The 21,915-nt window shown below is 46.1% G+C and overlaps 2 protein-coding genes across 2 annotated transcripts; both read left to right on the top strand.

Moving 5' to 3' along the window:
• Nucleotides 1-3,280: 3,280 nt before the first annotated feature.
• Nucleotides 3,281-11,636, top strand: LOC129686103 (nucleoside diphosphate kinase A). The gene is made up of 5 exons (XM_055619807.1): nucleotides 3,281-3,371; nucleotides 5,619-5,748; nucleotides 7,354-7,455; nucleotides 9,948-10,060; nucleotides 11,354-11,636. Exons 2-5 carry the CDS (start codon nucleotides 5,623-5,625, stop codon nucleotides 11,469-11,471), a joined length of 459 nt encoding a protein of 152 aa, XP_055475782.1. The 5' UTR covers nucleotides 3,281-3,371; nucleotides 5,619-5,622; the 3' UTR covers nucleotides 11,472-11,636.
• A 3,916-nt stretch (nucleotides 11,637-15,552) lies between these two features.
• LOC129686102 (nucleoside diphosphate kinase B) lies at nucleotides 15,553-21,541 on the top strand. The gene is made up of 5 exons (XM_055619806.1): nucleotides 15,553-15,654; nucleotides 15,859-15,988; nucleotides 18,384-18,485; nucleotides 19,660-19,772; nucleotides 21,325-21,541. The coding sequence occupies exons 2-5, from the start codon at nucleotides 15,863-15,865 to the stop codon at nucleotides 21,440-21,442; spliced, it is 459 nt and encodes a 152-aa protein (XP_055475781.1). The 5' UTR covers nucleotides 15,553-15,654; nucleotides 15,859-15,862; the 3' UTR covers nucleotides 21,443-21,541.
• The last annotated feature ends 374 nt before the right edge of the window (nucleotides 21,542-21,915 follow it).

The raw sequence follows: 21,915 nt of genomic DNA, 5'->3' as shown, positions 1-21,915 counted from the left end.
TAAATAATTCTGTATTTAATTTTTGCTATAATCTAGGTATTTTTTTTTTTTCAGAGGTGAAGGTCTCACTGTGTTTCCCATGCTGGCCTTGAACTCCTGAGCTAAAGTGATTCTTTTGATTCAGCTTCCATAGTAGTTGGGACTATAGGAGTATAGCTACAGGTGGATTTTTTCTTCAATATAAGATTGATCTTGGGGCTGGAGATATGGCTCAGTGGTTAGGAGAATTGTCTGCTCTTCCAAAAGACCCGGGTTCAATTCCCAGCACCCACATGGTAGCTCACAACTGTCTGTATCACCAATTCCAAGGGATCTGACACCTTCACACATAAAAAAAATAAATTATTAAGAAAAAAAAAGATTGAGCTCAGGGGCTGGGTGGTGATTGTACATGCCTTTAATCCCATCTCTCAGAAGGCTGAGGCAGGCAGATCTCTGTGAGTTTGAGGCCACTGGTCTGCAGAGCAAGCTCCAGGACAGCTAGGCTGTTACAAAGAGACACACTGTCTCAAAACAAAACAAAACAAAACAAAACAAAACAAAACAACAACAAAAAGACTGAGCTCATGATTTTGTATATGCTAGGTAAATGTCCTACCACTGTTTGAATCTCCAACCAGCAAGTGAATTTTTTTAGTCAGAATAAATTCCCACTAAGAATCTTGATCCAGGGCTGAAGAGATGGCTCAGAGGTTAAGAGCCCTGGCTGCTCTTCCAGAGGTCCCAAGTTCAATTCCCAGCAACTACATGGTGGCTCATAACCATCTATAATGAGATCTGGTGCCCTCTTCTGATGTTCAGGTGTACATGCAGGCATATACATTGTATATGTAATAAAATAAATAAATCTTTAAAAAATATCTAGATCTAGGAGCCACGCCACGGTGGCACACACCTGTAATCTCAGCACTCAGGGAGGCAGAGGCAGGCAGATCTCTGTGAGTTCTAAGTCAGCCTGGTCTACAAAGGGAGTCCAGGATAGCCAAGGCTACACAGAAAAACCCTGTCTCAAAAAACTAAAATTAAAAAAAAATCTATTTCATCTCATCAGTAATATTTGGTGTTGTCCTAATTGGGCTCTCCTTTTTTCTAGGGATTTTTTTTTTTAAAAGAAAGGGTATTATGTAACCCAAGCTCAAATTTATTAAGCAGCATAGGGTTACCTTGAGCTCCTGCTCTCCCTGCCTCTCAAATACCAAGATTTAAGACACTTTCTTGCTGTTGTAGTTCAGGCTGGCCTTGAATTTTCAGTTCTCCTGACTGAGCTTTCCAAAAGCTGAGAGTGCTATGTTTTATTTTACCATTTTTCTAAGTGTACTGATACCTCATCATGGTTTTAATTCACATTTCTCTACTGGCTAATGAAGTTAAACATCTTGGTGTGTGTGCTGGTCTGGAAATCCCCACATAAGCAAAACTGGTCTTGAATTCAAGGTGGTCCTCTTTCCTCAGCCTTGAGGGGGCTGGGATTACAGGCATGAGCCACTAGGTCTGATATTTTTTCTTTTCTTTTCTTTTCTTTTCTTTTCTTTTTTTCTTTGGGTAAGTCTAGACTGACTTCAAACTCACTGTGTAGCTAAGGATGACCTTGAACTTCTGATCTTCCTGCACCTACCCTTAGAAGTGCTGGGTTGACAGGCATTCATTCATAGTCATATAGTGATCACTATACCCAGTGAAGGTAATGCTGGGGATTGAACCTGGGGCCTTGTGCATTCTAAACAGATATTCTATCTTCTTTTTCCTCCTTTTTCCTGTCATCTTTATTTATTTATTAATATTTTTAATTATTTATTTATTATGTATACAGTGTTCTGCCTGCATAAGTATCTGCATACCAGGAGAGGTACCAGATGTTATTATTGGTTACGAGCCAAAACGTGGTTTCTGGGAATTGAACTCAGGACCTCTGGAAGAGCTGCTAGTGCTTTTAACCGTCTCTCCAGGCCCCCTGTCATCTTTATATTCTGCCTGTGACATGTCTATTCTTGTCTTTTTTCCTCATCTTGTAAGTGGACTGTGTGTTTGCCTTTTTTCTTCCTTCCTTCCTTCTCTTTTTTTCTTTCTTTCTCTCTCTCTCTTTCATTCTTTCTTTCTCTCTTTCTTTCTTGAGACAAGCTTTTACTGTGTTGCTGTGAGTGGCCTGGAACTCACTGTGTAAATCAGACTTGCCTTGTACTCACAAAGATGTTTTGCCTGCCTTGTGCTCCCAAGGGTTTGTTATGTACTTATTTATTTGTTTTTATTTATTTTTGAGGGACACATTCTCTCTCTCACCTAGGTGGCCTGTAAGTCTTGATGCTCCTGCCTCAGCCTTCCCAGTGCTGTGCATCCATTAAGGTAAAGCCTTTTTCGATGAACAACATCCTAGTCTCTATTAAAAAAAAAAATTATCTGTCCTGGAGGGTTGGTCCAGTGGTTATAGAACACACACTGTTCTTGCTGAGGACCCAAGTTGATTCCCAGCACTCACATCAGATCACTCACACCTGTTTGTAATTCTAGCTCCAGGGAATGTGACACCGCTCTGACACAGACATACACGTTTACAGATAATAAATAAAAAATAATAAAAATGCCTTTAATTCCAGCATTCAGGAGGCAGAGGCAGGGGTAATCTCTGTGGGTGGAGGCCAGCCACAGTGGGTTTCAGGAGAGTCAGGGCTACCCTAGCGAGACCCTGCAAACAAGGATAATAAGAAATATCCTCCTCCTGCGTTTCCTACCATCCAGCATTCTCTGTATTTCTTGGCTCTCAGGTAATCACAGGCTTGCTCCCTTATAACTAAACTTCCTGTAGCTCTGAGCATCACTTCTGCAGAGATTTCGTAACCTTATTTCCCCCCCCCCCCCGCTCGGTTCTTACGTAACACTGTGCACTCACTATCAATATTCTTTATATTCTCTGTCCCAATTCTCAACCCTACCAGAAGCCCCTAGCGAGCGTACAGCTTTATCCCTAAGCTTCTAGAATAGTGCCAGCCGGACACACAGCACATTTGTTACTTGACAGGACGAAAGCATGCTCTGAAGCTCTAGTTGTGACTTCATGCAGTGTGAGCGCCACCTGGCGGGAAACCAAATTTTCTCGGGACCGGAGGAAGTGAGTCCCCGGGAACAAAAGATGGCCGCGAGCTGGGAGAAAATAAAATAAATAAATAAAAATCACCCAAAACACCACACCCAGCGTCGGAAGTTAAACGCTGGAAGCGTGTTCCCTAGAATAACTTCCTACTCACCAGAGGAAGCGGGAACAGGCGGTGTTCCGCCGAAGGCGCTCCCCCGGATCAGAGCTGTAGGAAAGGGTTCCGCGCGAGCCGCGCGCGTTTCCGGTGCAGGCAGACGCCGCCGGAGTTAAAGAGCTGGAAGGGGTGAGCGGGGTTCGGGTGCGGAGAGGGAAGGAGACAGGTCGAGGGTCTAGCTGGCCGGAGAGGGAGGTGGGCGTTAAATAAAGGGTGCAGTCGCCGAGAGGTGCTGGGGAAGCGCGCAGGCGTGGCGGTGGACAGGCACCGACCTGTCAGCCTGACACGCCACGTGGGCTCGCCTTTGTCCGTGGCTGCAGTTCCTGTGAGGCTGCGCGGCAGGGCTGCACCCTGCTCTTCTTCCAGACCCGTGCTGGGCACAGGGCTGGGTACTCCAGCAATACTCGCTGAATAAATGGCGTGTGCGTGTGCATGTGTGTGTGTGTGTGTGTGTGTGTGTGTGTGTGTGTGTGTGTGTGAGAGAGAGAGAGAGAGAGAGAGAGAGAAAGAGAAAAAAAAGAGAGAAGTTGGTGTGTGATCGGTGTGCAGAGGGTTTCATCGGGGCTGTTTCTGGCCTCGTAGGTGTAGGCCGTTTCTGAGGAATCTATGCTTGCTCCACGTTCCTTGAGAGACCCTCCAGCTAGTCTTGAGGGTTCTGTCTGTCTCCCTTTGGAAGGTGTGATTGCCACTTAGGGCATGCCCTTTGCTCCCAGTGTATCAAAGACAGATACTGGAGTAAATCAACCTTTTATGCAGGTCACAGATCGGGGGGGGCAGGAGAGGGGAGGAAGGCACCAACAAAGATGATCAGTAAAAATTAGTTATTATTTGCGTTTTTCTGCTTGCATGCTTTAGCACGCGTGCGCACCAGAAGATAGCTTCGTGGAGTGGGTTTGAGGGATCAGACTCAAGCTTGTGGTACAAAGCCTCTGCCCACTGAACCATCTAGCTGTCTCAGGTCCCGTTCTTAGGGAATAAAATTAGAGGTTAACCCAAGTTCAGAAAGTCAGAGGCAGGAACCGGTGTTGCTGTCGTCTTAGGTATTGTCTTTCAAGGTGGAGTCTCCTTTCATCTTGTGAGACTTGTGTTCCCTGGAAATGGAAAGTTCTGGAATGGATGCTCTCCAGGTGTCTTCCTTCCTGGAAGATGTCCCGTGTTAGATATTGTGCTATGCTTCTCGCATAATTTACTGTTGACTGGTTAGTCACAGTACTCATTGCACTTTCCCCAAATATATAGTCTAATAAATGTTAGTTGCTATTCTTACATGATGGACTTTCAATTTTTTTTTATCCTTTTATTCTCTGACAATTGTATACATGTATGTAATATATTTAGTAATTTCATCCCCTTTACACTCTCTCTTCTCGCCTGCTCCTGCTGAACTTCTTCCAACAAGTTCCCTCCTATTTACATGTCTTATATATTTTCTGCGTGTGTGTGTGTGTGTGTATTTCACTGAGTTTAATTAGAGTTGCTTGCTTGATGGATGGAGGAGTTATTTACTGGAGCATGAACAGTTTACTCATGGCTGTACCACTGAAGAAAATGACACCCACCCACTCCCAACTATTAATTGCCAATAGCTCCCCAGGCAGGGCTAAGTTTAGAGCCTTCTGAGTCTCTCCCCCATCCATGATGGAGCAGGGATATTATATCTTTTGTTTTGTTTTTGAAACAGTCTCATGGAGCCCTGTTCAGGTTGGGATCATTGACATGTGCCCTACACTCGGCTCTGTTTTCTTTTTTTTTTTTTTTTGGAGTCAGAGTCTTACGTTGTCCAGGCTGGTCTAATTCTCTGTCCTTTTGCCTTAGCCTTCCTAAGGCATGCATCTTCAGGTTTGGTTTTTTTCTCATTACATCCGTAGATGTATCCCAAATCACAGAGGGCCAGGAAGTCTCATTTTTTTTTGTAAAATGAAAATGATTGTCGTGACATATTCTCTAAAGCTCTTGCTGGTTCTAATGCTGTAGGTTGAAGTGTCTTGTGCCAGATGTAACTTTCAGAAGGAAAACCACATCAGTGCAGTTTCCCCTCACCTGTATTACTGGAAAAAATGGTGGCTTTTTAGTGAGCGTGTCTTAGTTTTACATCTCCTTCCTTAATCCCATCAAAGCATTAAGTGCAGGGAAGAGCTCAATAGGAGCTTATTAAATCAAATGGAATTGATTTCTGCTTTTTGGAACAGTTTCTGCTTTTGTGCCCTTCCCCACGTCAGCATAATAACTCACTGGTGAGTGAACTGGGCAGCGATTGGGATTTTACTAGAGAGACCTGGGGTAGCCAGTTTTATGGGAGTAATCCTCTTGAGAGGAGGATTATGATGAGGGTCTTTTCGGTCCTGTTGTTTCATTTCTGTGTTCATCTGTTCCCAGGACCATGGCCAACAGTGAGCGCACCTTCATTGCCATCAAGCCTGATGGGGTCCAGCGGGGGCTCGTGGGTGAGATCATCAAGCGTTTTGAACAGAAGGGGTTCCGCCTTGTTGGTTTGAAATTTATGCAGGTGAGTAGACCTCGCTCCTCCTGTGTTGATTCTGCGGAGCATAGTGGAACCCTGCAGAACTTCTGTGTTTGTCTTGTCTCCTGTCTCTTGGAACCTAAAAACCTCTCAGTGACTAAGCATGTTGGCTGAATCTTGGAACAAACCGAGTCATTTGGGGCTTTCAAAAATAGTCTTAACAACACAGAATCCCACCTCTTACTGCAGAGCTGTAATTTTTGACTCAGCTCTGGGCGTTTTTGGAGCTCTTGGTCGTTAGCTTTCTAAGCAGATAATTTTAGAGACTATCTCTCCAACCCCTCCACCCCAGCCTTGGAAGTAGGTTGTTGGGAAGACAGTCTTTGCTTTACTAATTGCTACCTGATGGTGCTTAACATAAGTTAGGCATTGACTGATACATGGGACTTTCAGGGAGAAAACTGCAGTTTTGTTTGTGGGATGCTCCTGACAGAACAGAAACAATTCTAATAAACCTGTGAAGCATATACATATAGAATTAGGCACAGCGGGTCTGGAACCTTCCTTTCCAATCATCCTAAGTGCTGGGATTATGTGCATGAGCCACCTGCTCGGATAACAATATTCCAGTAAATACCAAGGATTGATTGGCCAAGAAACCATCTTCAGACAAATTTATGCAATGTGAATTCTGATTCTCAACACAAATATATTAGGAGGACAATATTTTTTTTCCCATTAAAGCAATATAATTTTGGCTCCTGGGCCTTGTGGTGGTGGTGCACGCCTTTAATCCTAGCACTTGGGAGGCAAAGGCAGGCGGATCTCTTGAGTTTGAGGCCAGACTGCTCTACTCAGCAAGTTCCAGGACAGCCAGGGGTATGACTCCTAGTGCATTTTAAATTGAATTTAATTTGCAATGTTGAGGATATTATTATTTTACTGTTGTTGATTTTGAGACAGGGTCTCACTGTGTAGCCTTGGCTAGCGTGGAACCTGTGTGTGTAGGTGCATCTGGAGTCCAGAGGATGGTATCAAAACCCCTAAACTGGAGTTACAAGATGTTAGCCACCTGATATGGGTGCTGGGAACCAAACTCTTAAGAGCAGCCTGCCGAGCCTCCTTTCCAGCCACCAATTTTTGTTCTTATATAATTTTTTTTTTTTTTTTTTAAAGTATAAGGAGTAGACTTAATGCTAAGGGGAGAGCATGGTGGAATAATGAGAGCCAAGTGTGGACTTGCATAGTAATTTAGGTCCTGGAGGTGCAAAGAAATGAACCCCCAAAATAGTATATGCTAAGTACATGTTTCTTCTCCATCTCTCATGACAGCTCTGACAGGAACTTATTCCTGTCTTCATAGTTGCTAGGAGGAAACTGAGGCTTAAGGAGGTGAGATAATGTGCCTGGTAGCACAGACAGTGAAGTGGCTGTCACTGTAGTTTGAGTCTGCCTGGCGTCCAAGTACATTTTTCTCTCTTACCCTGACATTTTTGTTGTTGAGGATATAGATTTGGTGAAGGATGGAAGAAGAGATATCTGCCATGATTCTATAGAGGGCTATACAATCTGCTATGGACTCGAGAAACAAAGGAAAACCTAGGGTTCTTAGGCACCTGGAGCCAGTTCTCACTGTCTGTTCTGTAACAGGCTTCAGAGGACCTTCTCAAGGAGCACTACATTGACCTGAAGGACCGTCCCTTCTTCACTGGCCTGGTGAAATACATGCACTCAGGACCAGTGGTTGCTATGGTGAGTGTGGCTGTGTGGGATGTTGATGGGAATGACTCACTTGGTAGTAGAGCAGAGTGAGTATTGCATTTCCTGTGTTGAGTGCCAGGTCCTCTTTGTTGTAAAGGGAATAGGCTGGTGGGACAGCCAGGTAAGATGAGAATTGTCTTTCTGATCCACCAAAGAAAATGTACTTGTGTTTGCCAAGCTCAAGACCCAGGCCTGGGAGAAACCTGCTTGGTTAATTTCCCATGGAGCACAGGGAACTTGGTTTATTAGAGTACCACTTAGTCCATTGGTTCTTAACTTGTGGGTCGCAACGCATTTGGGGGTCAGATAACCCTTTCATAGGGATTGCCTAAGCCAACTTGAAAACACAGATATTTCCATTATGACTCATAACTAGCAAAGTTGCAGTTATGAAGTGGCAATGAAAATAAGTTTATGGTTGGGGGTCACTACAACTTGAGGAACTGTGTTAAAGGGTCTCAGCACTAGGAAGGTTGGAAACTATTGACTCAGTTACGCAGGAATGAGCTTGCTATATCTATGCCAAGTTCCTTCTTAGACACTTTAGATATAGCTGTGAGATGAAATAAGTGTATTCTTTTCTCTTTCATTCTTTCTTTCTAGAAATGATCTATTGAGATAGGGTCTTAGTATGTCAGTTTTCTAGCCTTGTGTCCTAGAATTCACTGTGTAACTCAGGCTGCGCTTAGGTAGTCCAGTCTGGCCTGGAGCTTTTGATTCTTCTACTTACACCGACACAACTTTGCTTTTTAAAATATAGAAAGAAGGTTAGGATGGATGGTGATAAGAAGGAAGGTAGGAATGAGAAGTGTTCAGGGACCACATGGTGTCAGGACTATGCTATGTTATCAGTGCTGGGAAGTAATGGGAGGTACCATTTTTAGTATTTTATTTATTTGTTTTGGCTTTTTTTGAGACGGGTTCTATCTGAGTCACTGTTTTCTTGCTGTGAAGAGACACCAAGACCATGACAACTCTTATAAAGAAAGCATTTAATTAGGGCTTGCTTACAGTTTCAGTGGTTTAGTCCACTACTATCATGGCAGGCATATCTGTCTGCCTATAGGCAGACATGGTGCTGGAGAAGTAGCTGATCTGAAGGCAGCAGGAAGAGGGAGTCACTGGGCCTGGCTTGGGCTTTTAAGCTTAAGAGCCCACTTCCAGTGACACACTTCCTCCGACAAGGTCATACCTCCCCCACCAAGGCCACACCCCCTAGTTTTTCTGTAGAAGTTCCACTCCCTGGTGACTAAGCATTTAAATATATAAGCTTATAAGGGCTGTTCTTATTCAAACTACCACACTCCACTTCCTGGTCCCCATAGGCCTGTAACCATACCATAATGCAAAAAAAAAAAAAAAGTATTCAGTCCAACTTTAAAAGCCCCCATAGTCTATCATAGTGTTCAGGGGCTGGAGAGATGGCTTGGAGGTTAACAGTACTAGCTACTCTTCCAGAGGTCTTGAGGTCAATTCCCAGCAACCACATGGTGGCTCACGACCATCTACAGTGAGATCTGGTGCCCTCTTCTGGTGTGCAGGTGTACATCCAGACAGAAGACTGTATGCATAATTAAAAAAAAAAAGTCCAAAGTTTGCTGGGAATGGCCACACACATGTAATCCCAGCGTTTGGGGAAGGCAGAGGTAGAGGCAGGCAGATCTCGGTGAGTTCGAGGCCAGCCTGGTCTACAAAGCAAGTCCAGGACAGCCAAGGCTACACAGAAACCCTGTCTCAAAAAACCCAAAAGCAAACAAACAAGCAAATAAATAAATAAATAAGAGCCCAAAGTTCCAAGTCTCTTATGAGACTCAAGGCAATCTCTTAACTGTCACCTCTTGCAAAATCAAAGTAAAAAAGCAGATCACATACTTCCAAGATACAATGACACAGAATATACATTACCATTCCAAAAGGGAGGAAAGGGAACATAGGAAGGAAATACTGGACCAAAGCAAGACGAACTCCAAACTGTACATCTCTATATCTGACGTCAGAGCTCTCTTCAGATCTCCCCCTTTCAGTTTTATTGACTGCACACACTTCTCTGTCTTGAGCTGGTTCCACACCCATATGCCTCTTTCTCTTGGCAGGTATCCCATGACTCTGGTATCTCCAATATCATGGGGTCTCCAACACAGGATCTTTCTATGTAGCCCTGGCTGTATCTTGGAACGCTCTATGTAGACCAGGCTGGCTTTACTGAGATCCACCTGCCCTCTACTTCTGGGTGGTGGGATTACCTCAGTAGCAACATTTACCATTTCAAAAGGACATGGCTTTCAGGTGAACGGATCTGCATGGATCTTGGGAGGATAGGAGGGCAGGGTGACCAGGAGATCTGGGTACTGGGACAAGAAGGCATTCTGTTTGTCTGGTGAATGAGAGGGCCCTGTTCTGGAGCCTTTTGTTTTGAATCATCAGATGCCAGGTTTTCTACCAAGTGTGTTCTCTTTTGACTGTATCTTCTCTTGTCTTTGGAGGTCTGGGAGGGATTGAATGTTGTAAAGACAGGTCGGGTGATGCTCGGAGAGACCAACCCTGCAGACTCTAAGCCTGGGACTATCCGAGGAGACTTTTGCATTCAAGTTGGCAGGTAAGAACTGATGTTTCACCCTTTTCCCAAATTCAATTATTCGCTAGGAGAATTTGGGCTTTGAGGCTAGAAATAGATATATCATCTGCAGGTCAGTTTATTTTATCATTTATTTTATTTTACTTTTAAAGTTTATTTTTTACTTATTCTTTTTCGTGTATGGATAGTTTGCCTGCATGTATGTGTGTGTACCACTTTCATGTCTGGTGCCCAAGGAGGCTAGATGAGGGCATTGGACGCCCCTCCCCCCAGAATTGGAGTTACAGATAGAATGAGATACAGTGAGCACCGTATGGGTGCTGGGAACTAAACCCAGGTCCTCTAGACGACTAGCCGGTGCTCCTAACCTCTGAGTCCTCTCTTCCACCCCTAGTTTGTTTTTTGAGATGATGCCTCCAGTAGGCTAACTAGCCTCAAAATTGCCATGTAGCTGAGGCTATCCTTGAATTCTTGATTCCTGCCCCTCCCCTCTCTCTCTCAAGTGCTGGGATTACAGGAATTGGCCATTGTACCAGGTTTCAGGTCAACATTACAGTTTATGTATGTATGTATGTATGTATGTATGTATGTATGTATGTATGTATGTATGTATGTATGTATCTATTTTCCTCCATTCATTCATTCATTCATTCATTCATTCATTCATTCATTCATTCATTCATTATCCTATCTGTCTATCTGCCTGCCTATCTATCTATCTATCTATCTATCTATCTATCTATCTATCTATCTATCTATCTATCTATCTATGTATATTATGTATGCAGTATTCTGCCTGCATGACAGAAGAGGGCACCAGACCTCATTATAGGTGGTTGTGAGCCACCATGTGATTGTTAGGAATTGAACTTAGGATCTTTGGAAGAGCAGCCGGTGCTCTTAGATTCTGAGCCATCTCTCCAGCCCCTTCAGGTCACTTTTTTTTTTTTTTTCCTTTTTTTCTTTTTCTTTCCGGTCACTTTTAAATGGGCGTTTCATCTTCCTGTCTCTGAAGGGGGAAGCTGACTTGGAGGGTCACCTGTGCTTCCTTGTCTGTATCCATCAACTGTACCTTTCTTGAATGTAGAGCCTGGCTGGAATGTTCCTAAAGGCTCGCACTCTGGTGTTTCCGGGAGGGCCACTCACTCACAGGAAGTCATCCTTTTGATGCCTTTCTTTCGCCATGCCTGAAGTACTTGGGACTCTGGCTTCTCTGCTGCCATGGCATTCGGCTGTCAGCGGTGGAGTGCAGGGTGCTGTGGCCAGGTTCATCTTTCTGGGTTTGGTAACGATCCTGCCTCTCTCCCCACCCAGGAACATCATCCATGGCAGTGATTCTGTGGAGAGCGCAGAGAAGGAGATCAGCTTGTGGTTTCAGCCCGAGGAGCTGGTGGATTACAAGAGCTGTGCACAGAACTGGATCTATGAGTGACGGGAGGGCACCTGCTTTTCCACATACTTACCCTGTTCTCATGGACAGAGGACGGGCAACTCTAGATATTTCTGGAACTTCCTTGGACCTGGAAGGAACCTCTGGGAGCTGCGACTCCCTGTGCAGTGTGAAGTGCCACTGGTAGATTAAAATGTTTCATCTCCAGGGTTGGGTCAGTTGAGTTAGTTACTTTGTGTTGCTATCTAGCCTTGCACTGGCTTCTGGATAACCTGATCTGACAGATGTAAATGATTTGCAAATTACTTATATGGGCCTCAACATACACATGGAGATTCTTTTGTTTGTTCTTGTGGTTTGAGCTACCACCTTGGATACATAGGCATCTCTTTGCCTATCTCCCTTCTCATCACCTGCATCCTCTTTGGTTATGGCACTGAGATAGCAACATCTGGGGAGGATGTGTGAGGCTATTAAAACTGCTGGGATCAGAGGATTCATCAGAAATAAAGGGCCAAACTGAGTCTTTTGGCCCAGGCATGCCATCCCAACACTCAGGAAACAGAGCCAGCCTGGACTACATAGTGAGTGAAATCTTATCAAATCAAAATAAAACAACTGGGTGTGGTGTGGTGGTCAGGCCACCCAGCACTCAGGAGGCAGAGGTACTCCGATGTCTGTGAGTTCAAAGTCAGCCTAGTCTACATAGTGAGGCCCTGTCTCAGAAAACCAAAACAAACAACAAAACCCCGAGCTGGGCGTATAGCTTAGTTGGTAGAGTCTTGCCTAAAATGCTTGAAGCCTTGGGTTCTATCCCAGTACCAAGTAACTGGGCATGGTGGGTGGCAGTGTAATCCCAGCACTCAGGAGGTGGGATCAACTTCAAAGTTGTCCTTAGCTTTATTCTTTGAGGTCAGCCTGAGCCATACAAGAACTTGTCTTTTTGTTATTTTGTCTTTTTTTTTTTTTTTTCAGAGCCGAGGACTGAACCCAGGGTCTTGCGCTTGCTAAGGAAGCGCTCTACCACTGAGCTAAATCACCAACCCCACAAGCACTTGTCTAAAAAAAAAAAAAAAAAAAAAAAAAGAGAGAATTGAAATATGCCCATCTTGTTCTTGAGAGGCTCTCAGAAGAGATGGGAAATTGTAGTTGGGTGTGTAAGGTGGTGCATGCCTTTAGCACCAGCACTTAGGAGGCAGAGGCAGGTGCATCCCAAAGTTTGAGGCCAGTCTAGTCTACAGAGTAAATTCCAGGACGGCCAGGGCTACACAGAGAAACTGTCTCAAAAAAGCAAAGCAGAACAAAACAAAAATTACAAGGGGAATCGTTACAAGTTGTAGCTACCCCCAAATCAAAAACTGTCTTCTGTAGGCTTGACCCTCAGCTGGTGTCCTGCGAAGGGGTGATGTTCCTGCTGTAGGCCCGGGAGGTATGTGACCTGACTAAGGGGTAGATGACTCTTCACAGGATAGAGATGTCCAATGAAGTTTCCAGATTCTTGGGACAGTTGGTATTTGCTAACCCCAAACCCAAAACAGACATAGTGTGTAGTGGCATGTGCCATAATTCCAGCACTTAGGAGGAAGAGGTAGGGTTGTAGCAAGCTTGAGGCCAGACTGGTGCAGTCCAGCCAGGCCTATGCAGTGAGATTGTCTTTAAAAAAAAGAAAAGAAAAGAAAAGAAAAAACAAAACAACAACAACAAAAAACAGCCAACCAACCCAGGAAATCAGTGTGCTTCAGACTGAGAATGAAGGAAATGGTCCCAGAATGAGGAGGGCAAGTAACAGGCATTGCTTGATGTGCTTGTTAATTGAGGTTTGGGACAATGATGAGGTATGATGGGCTGTTATCTACCTGAGTAATTATAGGCGACCAGTTGGGCTGGAGCCACGATGGTGATGACCTGAGTTTTGAGGTCAGCAGACTGAGGGAGACTCCCGTGTCAGGTAGTGAGTGCCTCTGTATTGGTGTCATGGAGAACAGAGAGAGAGCTTGCTGGTTCCTTCAGAGAAGCAGGGAACCATTGAAGCAGGGTGTATCCTCTATCCTCTTGATTGAACCAGGGCTAGAGTCACTAGAAACTGTAGTGCTCTTGTTGGGAATCAAAAAAAAAAAAAAAAAAAAAATGTAGGCCAAGGTGCCCAGTGTACAGCCTGCATGAAGGAAATGTAGAGTATAAATTGCTCATCCTTGTGGTCAGCGAGCAAAGACTTGTTCAGTCTGAGCAGACCCTTAGCCGGGGGTGATGGAATGGAGCTGGAGGAGGATTTGGGGCATTTTGACTCATCTGGGCCAGTCGAGTGTTTTGGGCAGCACCATAGACCTCTTTCCTGTTGCTGTTCAGGACGCCAGGTCGAGCTCTAAACTGGGAGAAGCGGCATCTGGTTCACAGTGTTCGAGGCACTGTAATTTTTTGTTGTTCTGTGCATAGACATGAAGCAGGTGTGGACATTGGGTTGGGGACCTTTAGGGTAGTGGTGGCTTGTGAAGAAGTCAGGAGGTGAGGAGCGCCTGCAGGTTGACATGCCTGGCTTCTGAGAATATAGAATTCTGGACTAGGGATTGGATGGACCTAAGGCCTTGTGCATGCTACACAAATGGGCCTGCCACAGAGCTCAATCTTCAACCCTCCTTATCCAGGCTGGCCCCTAATTCCAGTGTAGCCAAGGATGCTCTACCGTACTCCATTTACGTGGTGCTAAGGGTCAACCCCACTCCAGCCCCTCACTTTGTGTAGGTGTGTATTTTTAAAATAAGATTTATTTTATGTATATGTGTGCTTTGTCTTCATGTACACCTATATGCCAGAAGAGGGCATCAGATCCCAGTATAGAAGGTCGTGAGCTACCATGTGGTTCCTGGGAATTGAACTGGGGACCTCTGGAAGAGCAGACAGTGCTCTTAACTGCTGAGCCATCTCTCCAGCCCCTGTATATAGTTAGTTCTTAAAGATATATTTTTATCTTTTTAATTATGTGTAGGTGTGTGTGTGTTTTGCATGTGGGTATGTGCACATAAAGGCATGTGTCCTTGGATGTAAGAGGCATCAGATCCCCTGGAACTGGAGTTAACAGTTGTGAACCACCTCAAGTATGGGAAGCAGCAAGTGCTCTTAACTGCTAAGCCATCTCTCCAACCCCTCATTTTGTATATTTTGAGACAGACCAGGCTGACTCTGCCCTGTGTAGCACTGACTGTTCATGAACTCCTGATCCTCCTGCCTCCACCTCCCAAATGCTAGCACAGGCATGTGCCGTCTGCTACACTTGGCTTTGCTTCTTTTATTTTGAGATAGTCTCATATACTAAATTGACCCTTGGTCAATTTAGTTGGGCAGGCTGTTAATTTACAGGAAGTCTGAATCTTCCCCGGGGAGTCTCAGGTTGAAGTGGGTACAGCCGGTAGGGCAATTGTGGGCAGCTATCCAGTCTCTGGGTGTGAACAGGGTGGCTGATGGAGGCTGGAAAGGTAGGTGAGGAGACAGAGAGCTAGGAGCAGATCCTGGTGTCAGAAGGCATGGTTATCTTAGGAATTTGAAAGTCATTCTGAGACAGGAACAGGTGGCCTTCTGAGGAGGGGCCTGAGGACAGACGTGGCTTCTAGGGAAGCTGTCAGTTTTTGGCTGAGAAAGGCTAAAAGCTCAAGCAGAGGGGAAGGAACAGAGGGTTGAATTTCAGAGGTTAGGACTCCCGGTACCCTAAGGCAGGGAGAGTCCGGTTGTGCGTCAGTGCCCTAGGGAAAGGTGAATGCAGATGTCTCCTGGATTAAGAATTTAGGACTGGGCATAGGAGAAGAGGGAAGGAGGAAGGGATAGGGAGGGAGCGGGGGAGGGGGCTATAGCTGGGATACAAAGTGAATAAACTGTAATTAATAAAAATATAAAATAAAATAAAATAAAATAGAATCCAGGACCCGGTTCCGTGTTGGAGGCTGCAGCAGCAAAGCGCAGGCGGACCTGGGTGGGGAACAAATCACTTCCTGCCTCACGGCCCTCGGTAGCCTTGAGAGGAGAGGGCGTGTACCGCGGGTCGCTGGGCGGGGACAGAGACAACTGGCAGATCAGGCTGGCTGGGCGTCCCGGGTTGGGCAGCGGGTCCTCCGGGGTGTGGCGTCCCGCGTCCCGCCCTCCCGCCCTCCTCCCCTACCCCGCGCCGGCTGGTGGTCGCTCTCCAGTCTTTGCTGCCGTCGCTCGTCGCACACCCCGGCTGACCCGTCGGATTTCGGTAAGGCTGGGCTGCACTCTCCACCCCAACATCACCCCAGCTCAGGCTCCCGCGGTCCCTTTCCTGGGCTTCCCGGGCGGGGCCGAAGCATCTGGAAAGCCACGTGTCCTCCGCAGCGGCAGCGGCGGTGGAGGGAGCCCACGTGGCTTCCTGGGCCGGCTTGGGTCGGCCAGGCCTCCTAGACTGCGCTTCTCGCTCCCCCAGGACCATGGCCAACCTCGAGCGAACCTTCATCGCCATCAAGCCCGACGGCGTGCAGCGCGGCCTGGTGGGCGAGATCATCAAGCGCTTCGAGCAGAAGGGTTTCCGCCTGGTGGCCATGAAGTTCCTTCGGGTAACGCAACCCTCGCTCCCTACCCCTCTGCTGCTGGGTCGTGGGAGTTTTGCCCTCCCTCCATTGCCTTGTCCAGGTGTTCCTTTGGAGTCCGAGTCAGCCCTTTTGGCTGGTTTCGCTCCCAGGAGAATTCTTTTGACCTCCGCCCCTCACCAGGCGGTGGTGGCCCGCTGGCCCCCTTCCCAGGCCGGGGAGGACAGACGCCCTTGGGAAGGTTAAGCTTTGGTAACGTGACTGGTGCCGGTGCCAGGGCCTGGCTTCCCTTTGGTTTTGCGGGCTGGTTCTGTTCAGGTCCTGTCCACCTTGCAGACTCTGCTTGTGTTTCTCCGGGGTCGGCAGGAGTGGAGAGAGCATGGAACTCACGCTGTGCAAGGGTGGGGTCTTGCAATCCTGTTGTGCTTTAGCCGAAACTTTGAGATCGGCGAGGTGTTAAGGCGGCGTCCCTCCTTGGCCTAGGATAGTAGCTATTTTCCACGTTTTGTGGCCACCAGCTGAAGCTGAAGTTCATTCGGTATAGTGCCTACCATACATGAGGTCTTGAGTTGGATCCCAGCCCTTCAGATCTCAGTACTTGGAAGGTAGAGATAAGAGGATTGTGGATCAGACATTCGGGGTCACCACTGGTTACACCTGGAGGCCAGCCTTGGCTCATGAGACCCAGTCTAAAGAAAATGAAGGTTATTTTAACGTTAAATTTCTACTGAAATTCAACAAAGGGCATCAGTTTTTGTTCTTGGGGCTGGAGAGAAGGCCCAGTTAAAAGCGCTTCATCCTTGCAGAGGACAGGCTCAATTCCCATCACTCAACGTGGCTCAGAACTCCAGTCTCAGGGGATCCCATACCCCCTTCCCGCCTCTGGGCGTGAGACAGGCACAGGATGGATGCATAGATGTACATGCAGGGCAAAACACCCATGCACATAATAATTTAAAGACAACGAAAAACAGGAGTGACTCACAGGCAGAGGCAGGCAGGTCTCTGAGTTTGAGGCTAGCCTGGTCTACACAGCAGTTTCCTTGCCAACCAGGGCTACACAGACCCTGTCTCAAGATGAAAACAAGAAAGGATGTTCTTGGGGTTGGAGAAAGGGCTCTGTAGTTAAGAATACTTGTTGCTGAGGCCATGGGTTTGGCTCCCAACCATCTCTAACTTCAGTTGCAGGGGAACCCATTCTTTTCTGGCCTTCTGGGCCCCGGGCACAAATGCAGGCAAAACACTCATACACATCTGTTTTGTTGTTTTTGTTTTTCAAGACAGGGTTTCTCAGTGCAGCCCTGGCTGTCCTGAAACTCACTCTGTAGACGAGGCTGGCCCCCAACTCAGAGATCCGCCTGCCTCTGCCTCCCAAGCTCTGGGATTAAAGTCGTGTGATCCCATTCCTGGCCATAAATCTTTTAAGTTATTTGAAATGTTTAAAAGGCTCAACTGACCAGGGGAACGTGATGCTTTCTTAACTGGCACATCTAAATCTTGCCTCAAATCACTGACAATAAGGAGTCTTTTTTTTTTTTTTTTTTGTTTGAGACAGGGTTTCTCCATATAGTCCTGGCTGTTCTGGATCTCACTCTGTAGACCAGGCTGGCCTTGAACTCACAGAGATCGTCTGGCTGGGATTAAAGACATGTCCACTACCACCCGTGCCTGGCTGAGTCTTGAAGACAAGGTCTCTATCCCAGGCTGGCGTTGAGCTTGTGATTCCCCCTGCCTCTGTCTTCCAAGTGCAGGGATTCCAGGCATGAGCTATAATGCTCAGCTCATTGTGTAAACACTTACTCTTTGTGTTTTGCATGATGTGTTTATGTGTGAGTATTGGTCCTTCCATGTTGAGAGTGTGTTGCTCATTGCTACGTCCTCCAGGCTAGCTGGCCAGTGAGCTTCCAGGGCGTCCTTACCTCTCCTCTCTAAGTGGGGGGTCCTGAGGATTCACTGTGTACCTGTACTTGAGCTTCTCCTCGGAGTCGTTCTTTTAAAAACTGGTGCTGGAAGCCGTGCACATGCCTGTAATCCTGGCACTCTGAGAGGCAGAGTCAGTGGATCCCTGTGAGTTCAAGGCCTGGCCTACAAAGTCAGTCCAGGACAGCCTGGAAAACCTGAAACCCTGTCTCAAAACAACAACAACAACAAAACTGGTTCTGGAGACTGTACAGAAGGCCTCTCCCGTGCTGGGCAAGCATTCTACTACTGAGCCACATTGCCAGCCCAAGGGTGCCTTTATATGATCAGTATAGATTTTTTTTCTGCCACAGTGGTGTTTCTGAATGTACTGAAATACCAAACCTGGAATTAAGAACCTGCCGTGTTGGAAAGCCCCCCCTCCATCCCCAACCCTCGGGTGGGATACAGCCATATTTAAGCCTTTTTAGTCTGTTCTCTAATGAGATCCTCCATCTGCCAGGCTTCTGAAGAACACCTGAAGCAGCACTACATTGACCTGAAAGACCGTCCTTTCTTCCCCGGGCTGGTGAAGTACATGAACTCAGGGCCTGTGGTGGCCATGGTGAGTGCTTGGGTGGGACCAAACGGGAATTACCCTGGCCCTTTTCTTTCGAGACTGCCTTTCTCTGCAGTCTAGTCAGGCCCGGGACTCCCATCTGCTAACCTCTTTAGTACCGGGGCTGTAGATAGGCAGGAGTTAGTTAACTAGGTGTTTGGGGGTGGGGGAAGGGAAGGAAATCAGATTTTAGAACTCTGGGCTGGAGAGAGCTCAGCGGTTAAGAGCTCAGGCTGCTCTTGACAGGGATGGGGAGTTAGGTTCCCAGCACCCACACAAGCTGGTTCACACCCCCGCAGTTTCGGAATCTGATGCCTCGGGCCTCCACAGGCACCAGGACTCCCTTGTGCGCGTGTACACGCAGAGTTCAGAGCTTAAGGCAAATCTCTGTAGGACGAGCCTGCTTTCAAAGCAGCACTATTTCTGACAAGTATTTTTTTCCCTGTGCATGTACGTCTGTGCAAGATCCCCTGGAACTGGTGTTACAGTTGTCCGCTGCCACGTGGGTGCTGGGAATCAAACTTGGGTCCTTTGGAAGAGCAGCTAGTGCCCTTACCCACTGAGCCAGCTCTCCAGCCCCCTGATAAGTATTTTTTATTATTTTTTTTAAAGACAGGATTTCTCTTTGTGTAGCCCTAGCTGTCCATTGTAGACCAGGGTGGCTTCAAACTCCCCAAGTGCTGCTGACAAGTACTTTTGACCACAATGTTTCCTAGGCTTAGAAAAGTATTTCTAAGTATGTAATATGCGATGCAAAAGTTCTCTGGTCCAGAACTGCCAGTGCATTATCTTCTGGGTGGCTTTGATGTTCCCGTGGGGATGGTTGGTGGAGAGCAAGGAAAAGGCACTGAAATTGCTGTAGAGTGCTTGCTGTTCCTAGACTAGTCCTTCCCTTCTCTTTCTTTTTACAATTAAATCTTGCCTTCCCAGGTAGGCCCTTAGACCCTTCCCACTGATCCCTGATCTTTCTCCAGACTTTGACCTCTCTTCACTTTTTTTTGTTTTGTGAGTAGTCTTCTCCTGTGTCCTACTTGTGAAATGAATTTGAAACACGGGCTCCTGCTCTCTGCAGAGGTTATCTGACCATAATGTCATAAATTGATCTCACTGATGGATCAGTCATTAGGTGTGTTTGCCCTTAATGGCTCTTTCTCAAGTTATTGTGTTTTCTCCTGTCAAGGTCTGGGAGGGGCTCAATGTGGTGAAAACAGGCCGAGTGATGCTGGGAGAGACCAATCCAGCTGATTCTAAGCCAGGCACCATTCGAGGGGATTTCTGCATTCAAGTTGGCAGGTAAGGTTGTGTGTGTATTTGTGTATATGGGGGGGGGGGTGATAATAAAACTTAATTTGAAAGTAGAATATACCACATTTTGGGCATATCCCAAGGTTAGAAAAACCTAATCTTAGTGTAAGGTGGAAATGTAAACACTTTCATAAATGATTGCTTAAAAATTGTAACTGAGACATGGTACAGATCTGCATGTGGTGCTTCCTGTGGGAAACAAAGGGCTTTAATCTTAACCTCACCTAGTTCACTGCTATATATATGGATGTAACACCTAACCCTTTGATTCCCTCAGCCATAATTTGCACTCAAACTTTGTAGATTCAAGTGTTATAAACAGATTGTTGCTAAGAAGAGTGGATGGCATGGTTTGGTTTGCAAATCACTTTTAAGAAAATGCAAGTCAGGCATGGTGGCTCACCCTTTAATCCCAACATTGGAGAGTCAGGGATATAGTAGTTCCCAGGCAGCCAGTTACACAGTGAGACCTGTCGTGAAAAACCAAAAAGCCCCGAAAATAACAAAAACTCCTAAGAACTCTCTTAGGCAGTGGTGGTGCATGCCTTTAATCCCAGCACATCCTTGGCAAGGCAACTCAGTTAGCAGCTAGCCTGGTCTACTTAGGAGTTATGGGATACCCAGGGCCACACACAAAAAAACCTTGTCTCAAAGAAAGAACCTCCCACTTCTCCAACAAAATAACAGCAACCAAAACAAACAAAAAACCCAAAACAAAACCAGTTAAGGCTGTACATACTGTTGCCCAGCATTTGGGAAGTGGAGGCAGGAGGATCAGAAAGTTCTAGGTCAGTTTTAACAGCACAGGAAATTTAGGACTAGGCCTCCTCAACCCCCCACCAAAAAAAAAAAAAAAAAAAAAAAAAAGAGGCAGGACTGGCTCTTGTCTGGCTTTTGGAGGCTTGCCTATTTCTGTTTTCAGGAAACTGAGGAGGAGATTTTTTTCAGTAGTACCAGTCTTGGGTCATAATTACTCTTGAAGGGAAAACTTGGAAGTTTTAATTGAGTTAAGGCTCTTTATTCAAGCGCCTTTAGTTGTGTGCTTTTTTGGCATGATTTTTAAAGGTTTTTGGAGTGTTTTGCCTCCAGGTATGATACATGCTGGGTCCACAGAGGTCAGAAGGGGTCATCAGATGCTCTGGAACTTGGGTTATATACATACTGTGAACCCCCATGTGGACCCAAACCTGGGTTCTGTGCAAGAACAAGTGCTTTTAACCGCCGAGCAGTCGCGTTGTAGCTAGTGGATTTTAGCTCTATATTTTGTACTGAAGATTTCAGTGGAGGGCCTCATATAGTCCAGGCAAGCATTCTCTCTCTCTCTATCTCTCTCTATATATACATATATATATATATATACACATATATACATACATACACACACACACACACATTGAGTTCTTAGTCCCGTAATCAATTTTGACATACTTGGGGAATGTAATTATTCAGTGTCAGGTGATAAGGTCTACATTGTCTGCCCCATGCTGTTAATTATTGAATAGAGTTTAAAACACCATAACAAGTGAGCTTTCTTTCTTAGGAACATCATTCACGGCAGTGATTCGGTGGAAAGTGCTGAGAAAGAGATCCGTCTATGGTTTAAGCCTGAAGAACTGATTGACTACAAGCCTTGTGCCCACGATTGGGTGTATGAATAGAGGGGTCCTTCTTAGCACTACTGGCGGGTCCCTGGACACAGCTCTTCATACCACTGAGTGGATCATCTTTTCTAAAACAATAAAGACTTTGGAACTGGGTGCAGTGTCCTGTGCTCATTTGCTAGAACCATAAGAAGTGGTTTTGTTCCTAGTCTATGACAGCATTTAACAGAGTAGTCCTATTTATTGTGAAGAGTCCTCTGCATCTTCACAGAAAGGATCAAGACACAGGGAAGGTAGCAGGGTGGAGTTAAGAGTGTGATGCTGTCTGAGGAAAGAACCATCCCAAATTGTATTAGGGAAATGTGCATTTCTGCAAGATGGGTGTGTGAAAACTTGTAACAGCGAAACAAAGTAGATGTATGTCTTCATTAGCAGAAAGTCTAAAGACAAAGGTAAAAGGATACATGGAAGGGTTAAAGAGGGAGCAGGTGATGTATTGCCAGCCCAAAGCTTGTGTACCCCGGTATTCC

This window comes from Psammomys obesus, unplaced genomic scaffold (genome assembly GCF_907164565.1).
Source record: "Psammomys obesus unplaced genomic scaffold, mPsaObe1.curated_primary_1811, whole genome shotgun sequence".
Taxonomy (NCBI): Eukaryota; Metazoa; Chordata; class Mammalia; order Rodentia; family Muridae; genus Psammomys; species Psammomys obesus.
The sequence above is the reverse complement of the archived record's forward strand: the minus strand, read 5'-3'. Positions and strand labels throughout refer to the sequence as shown.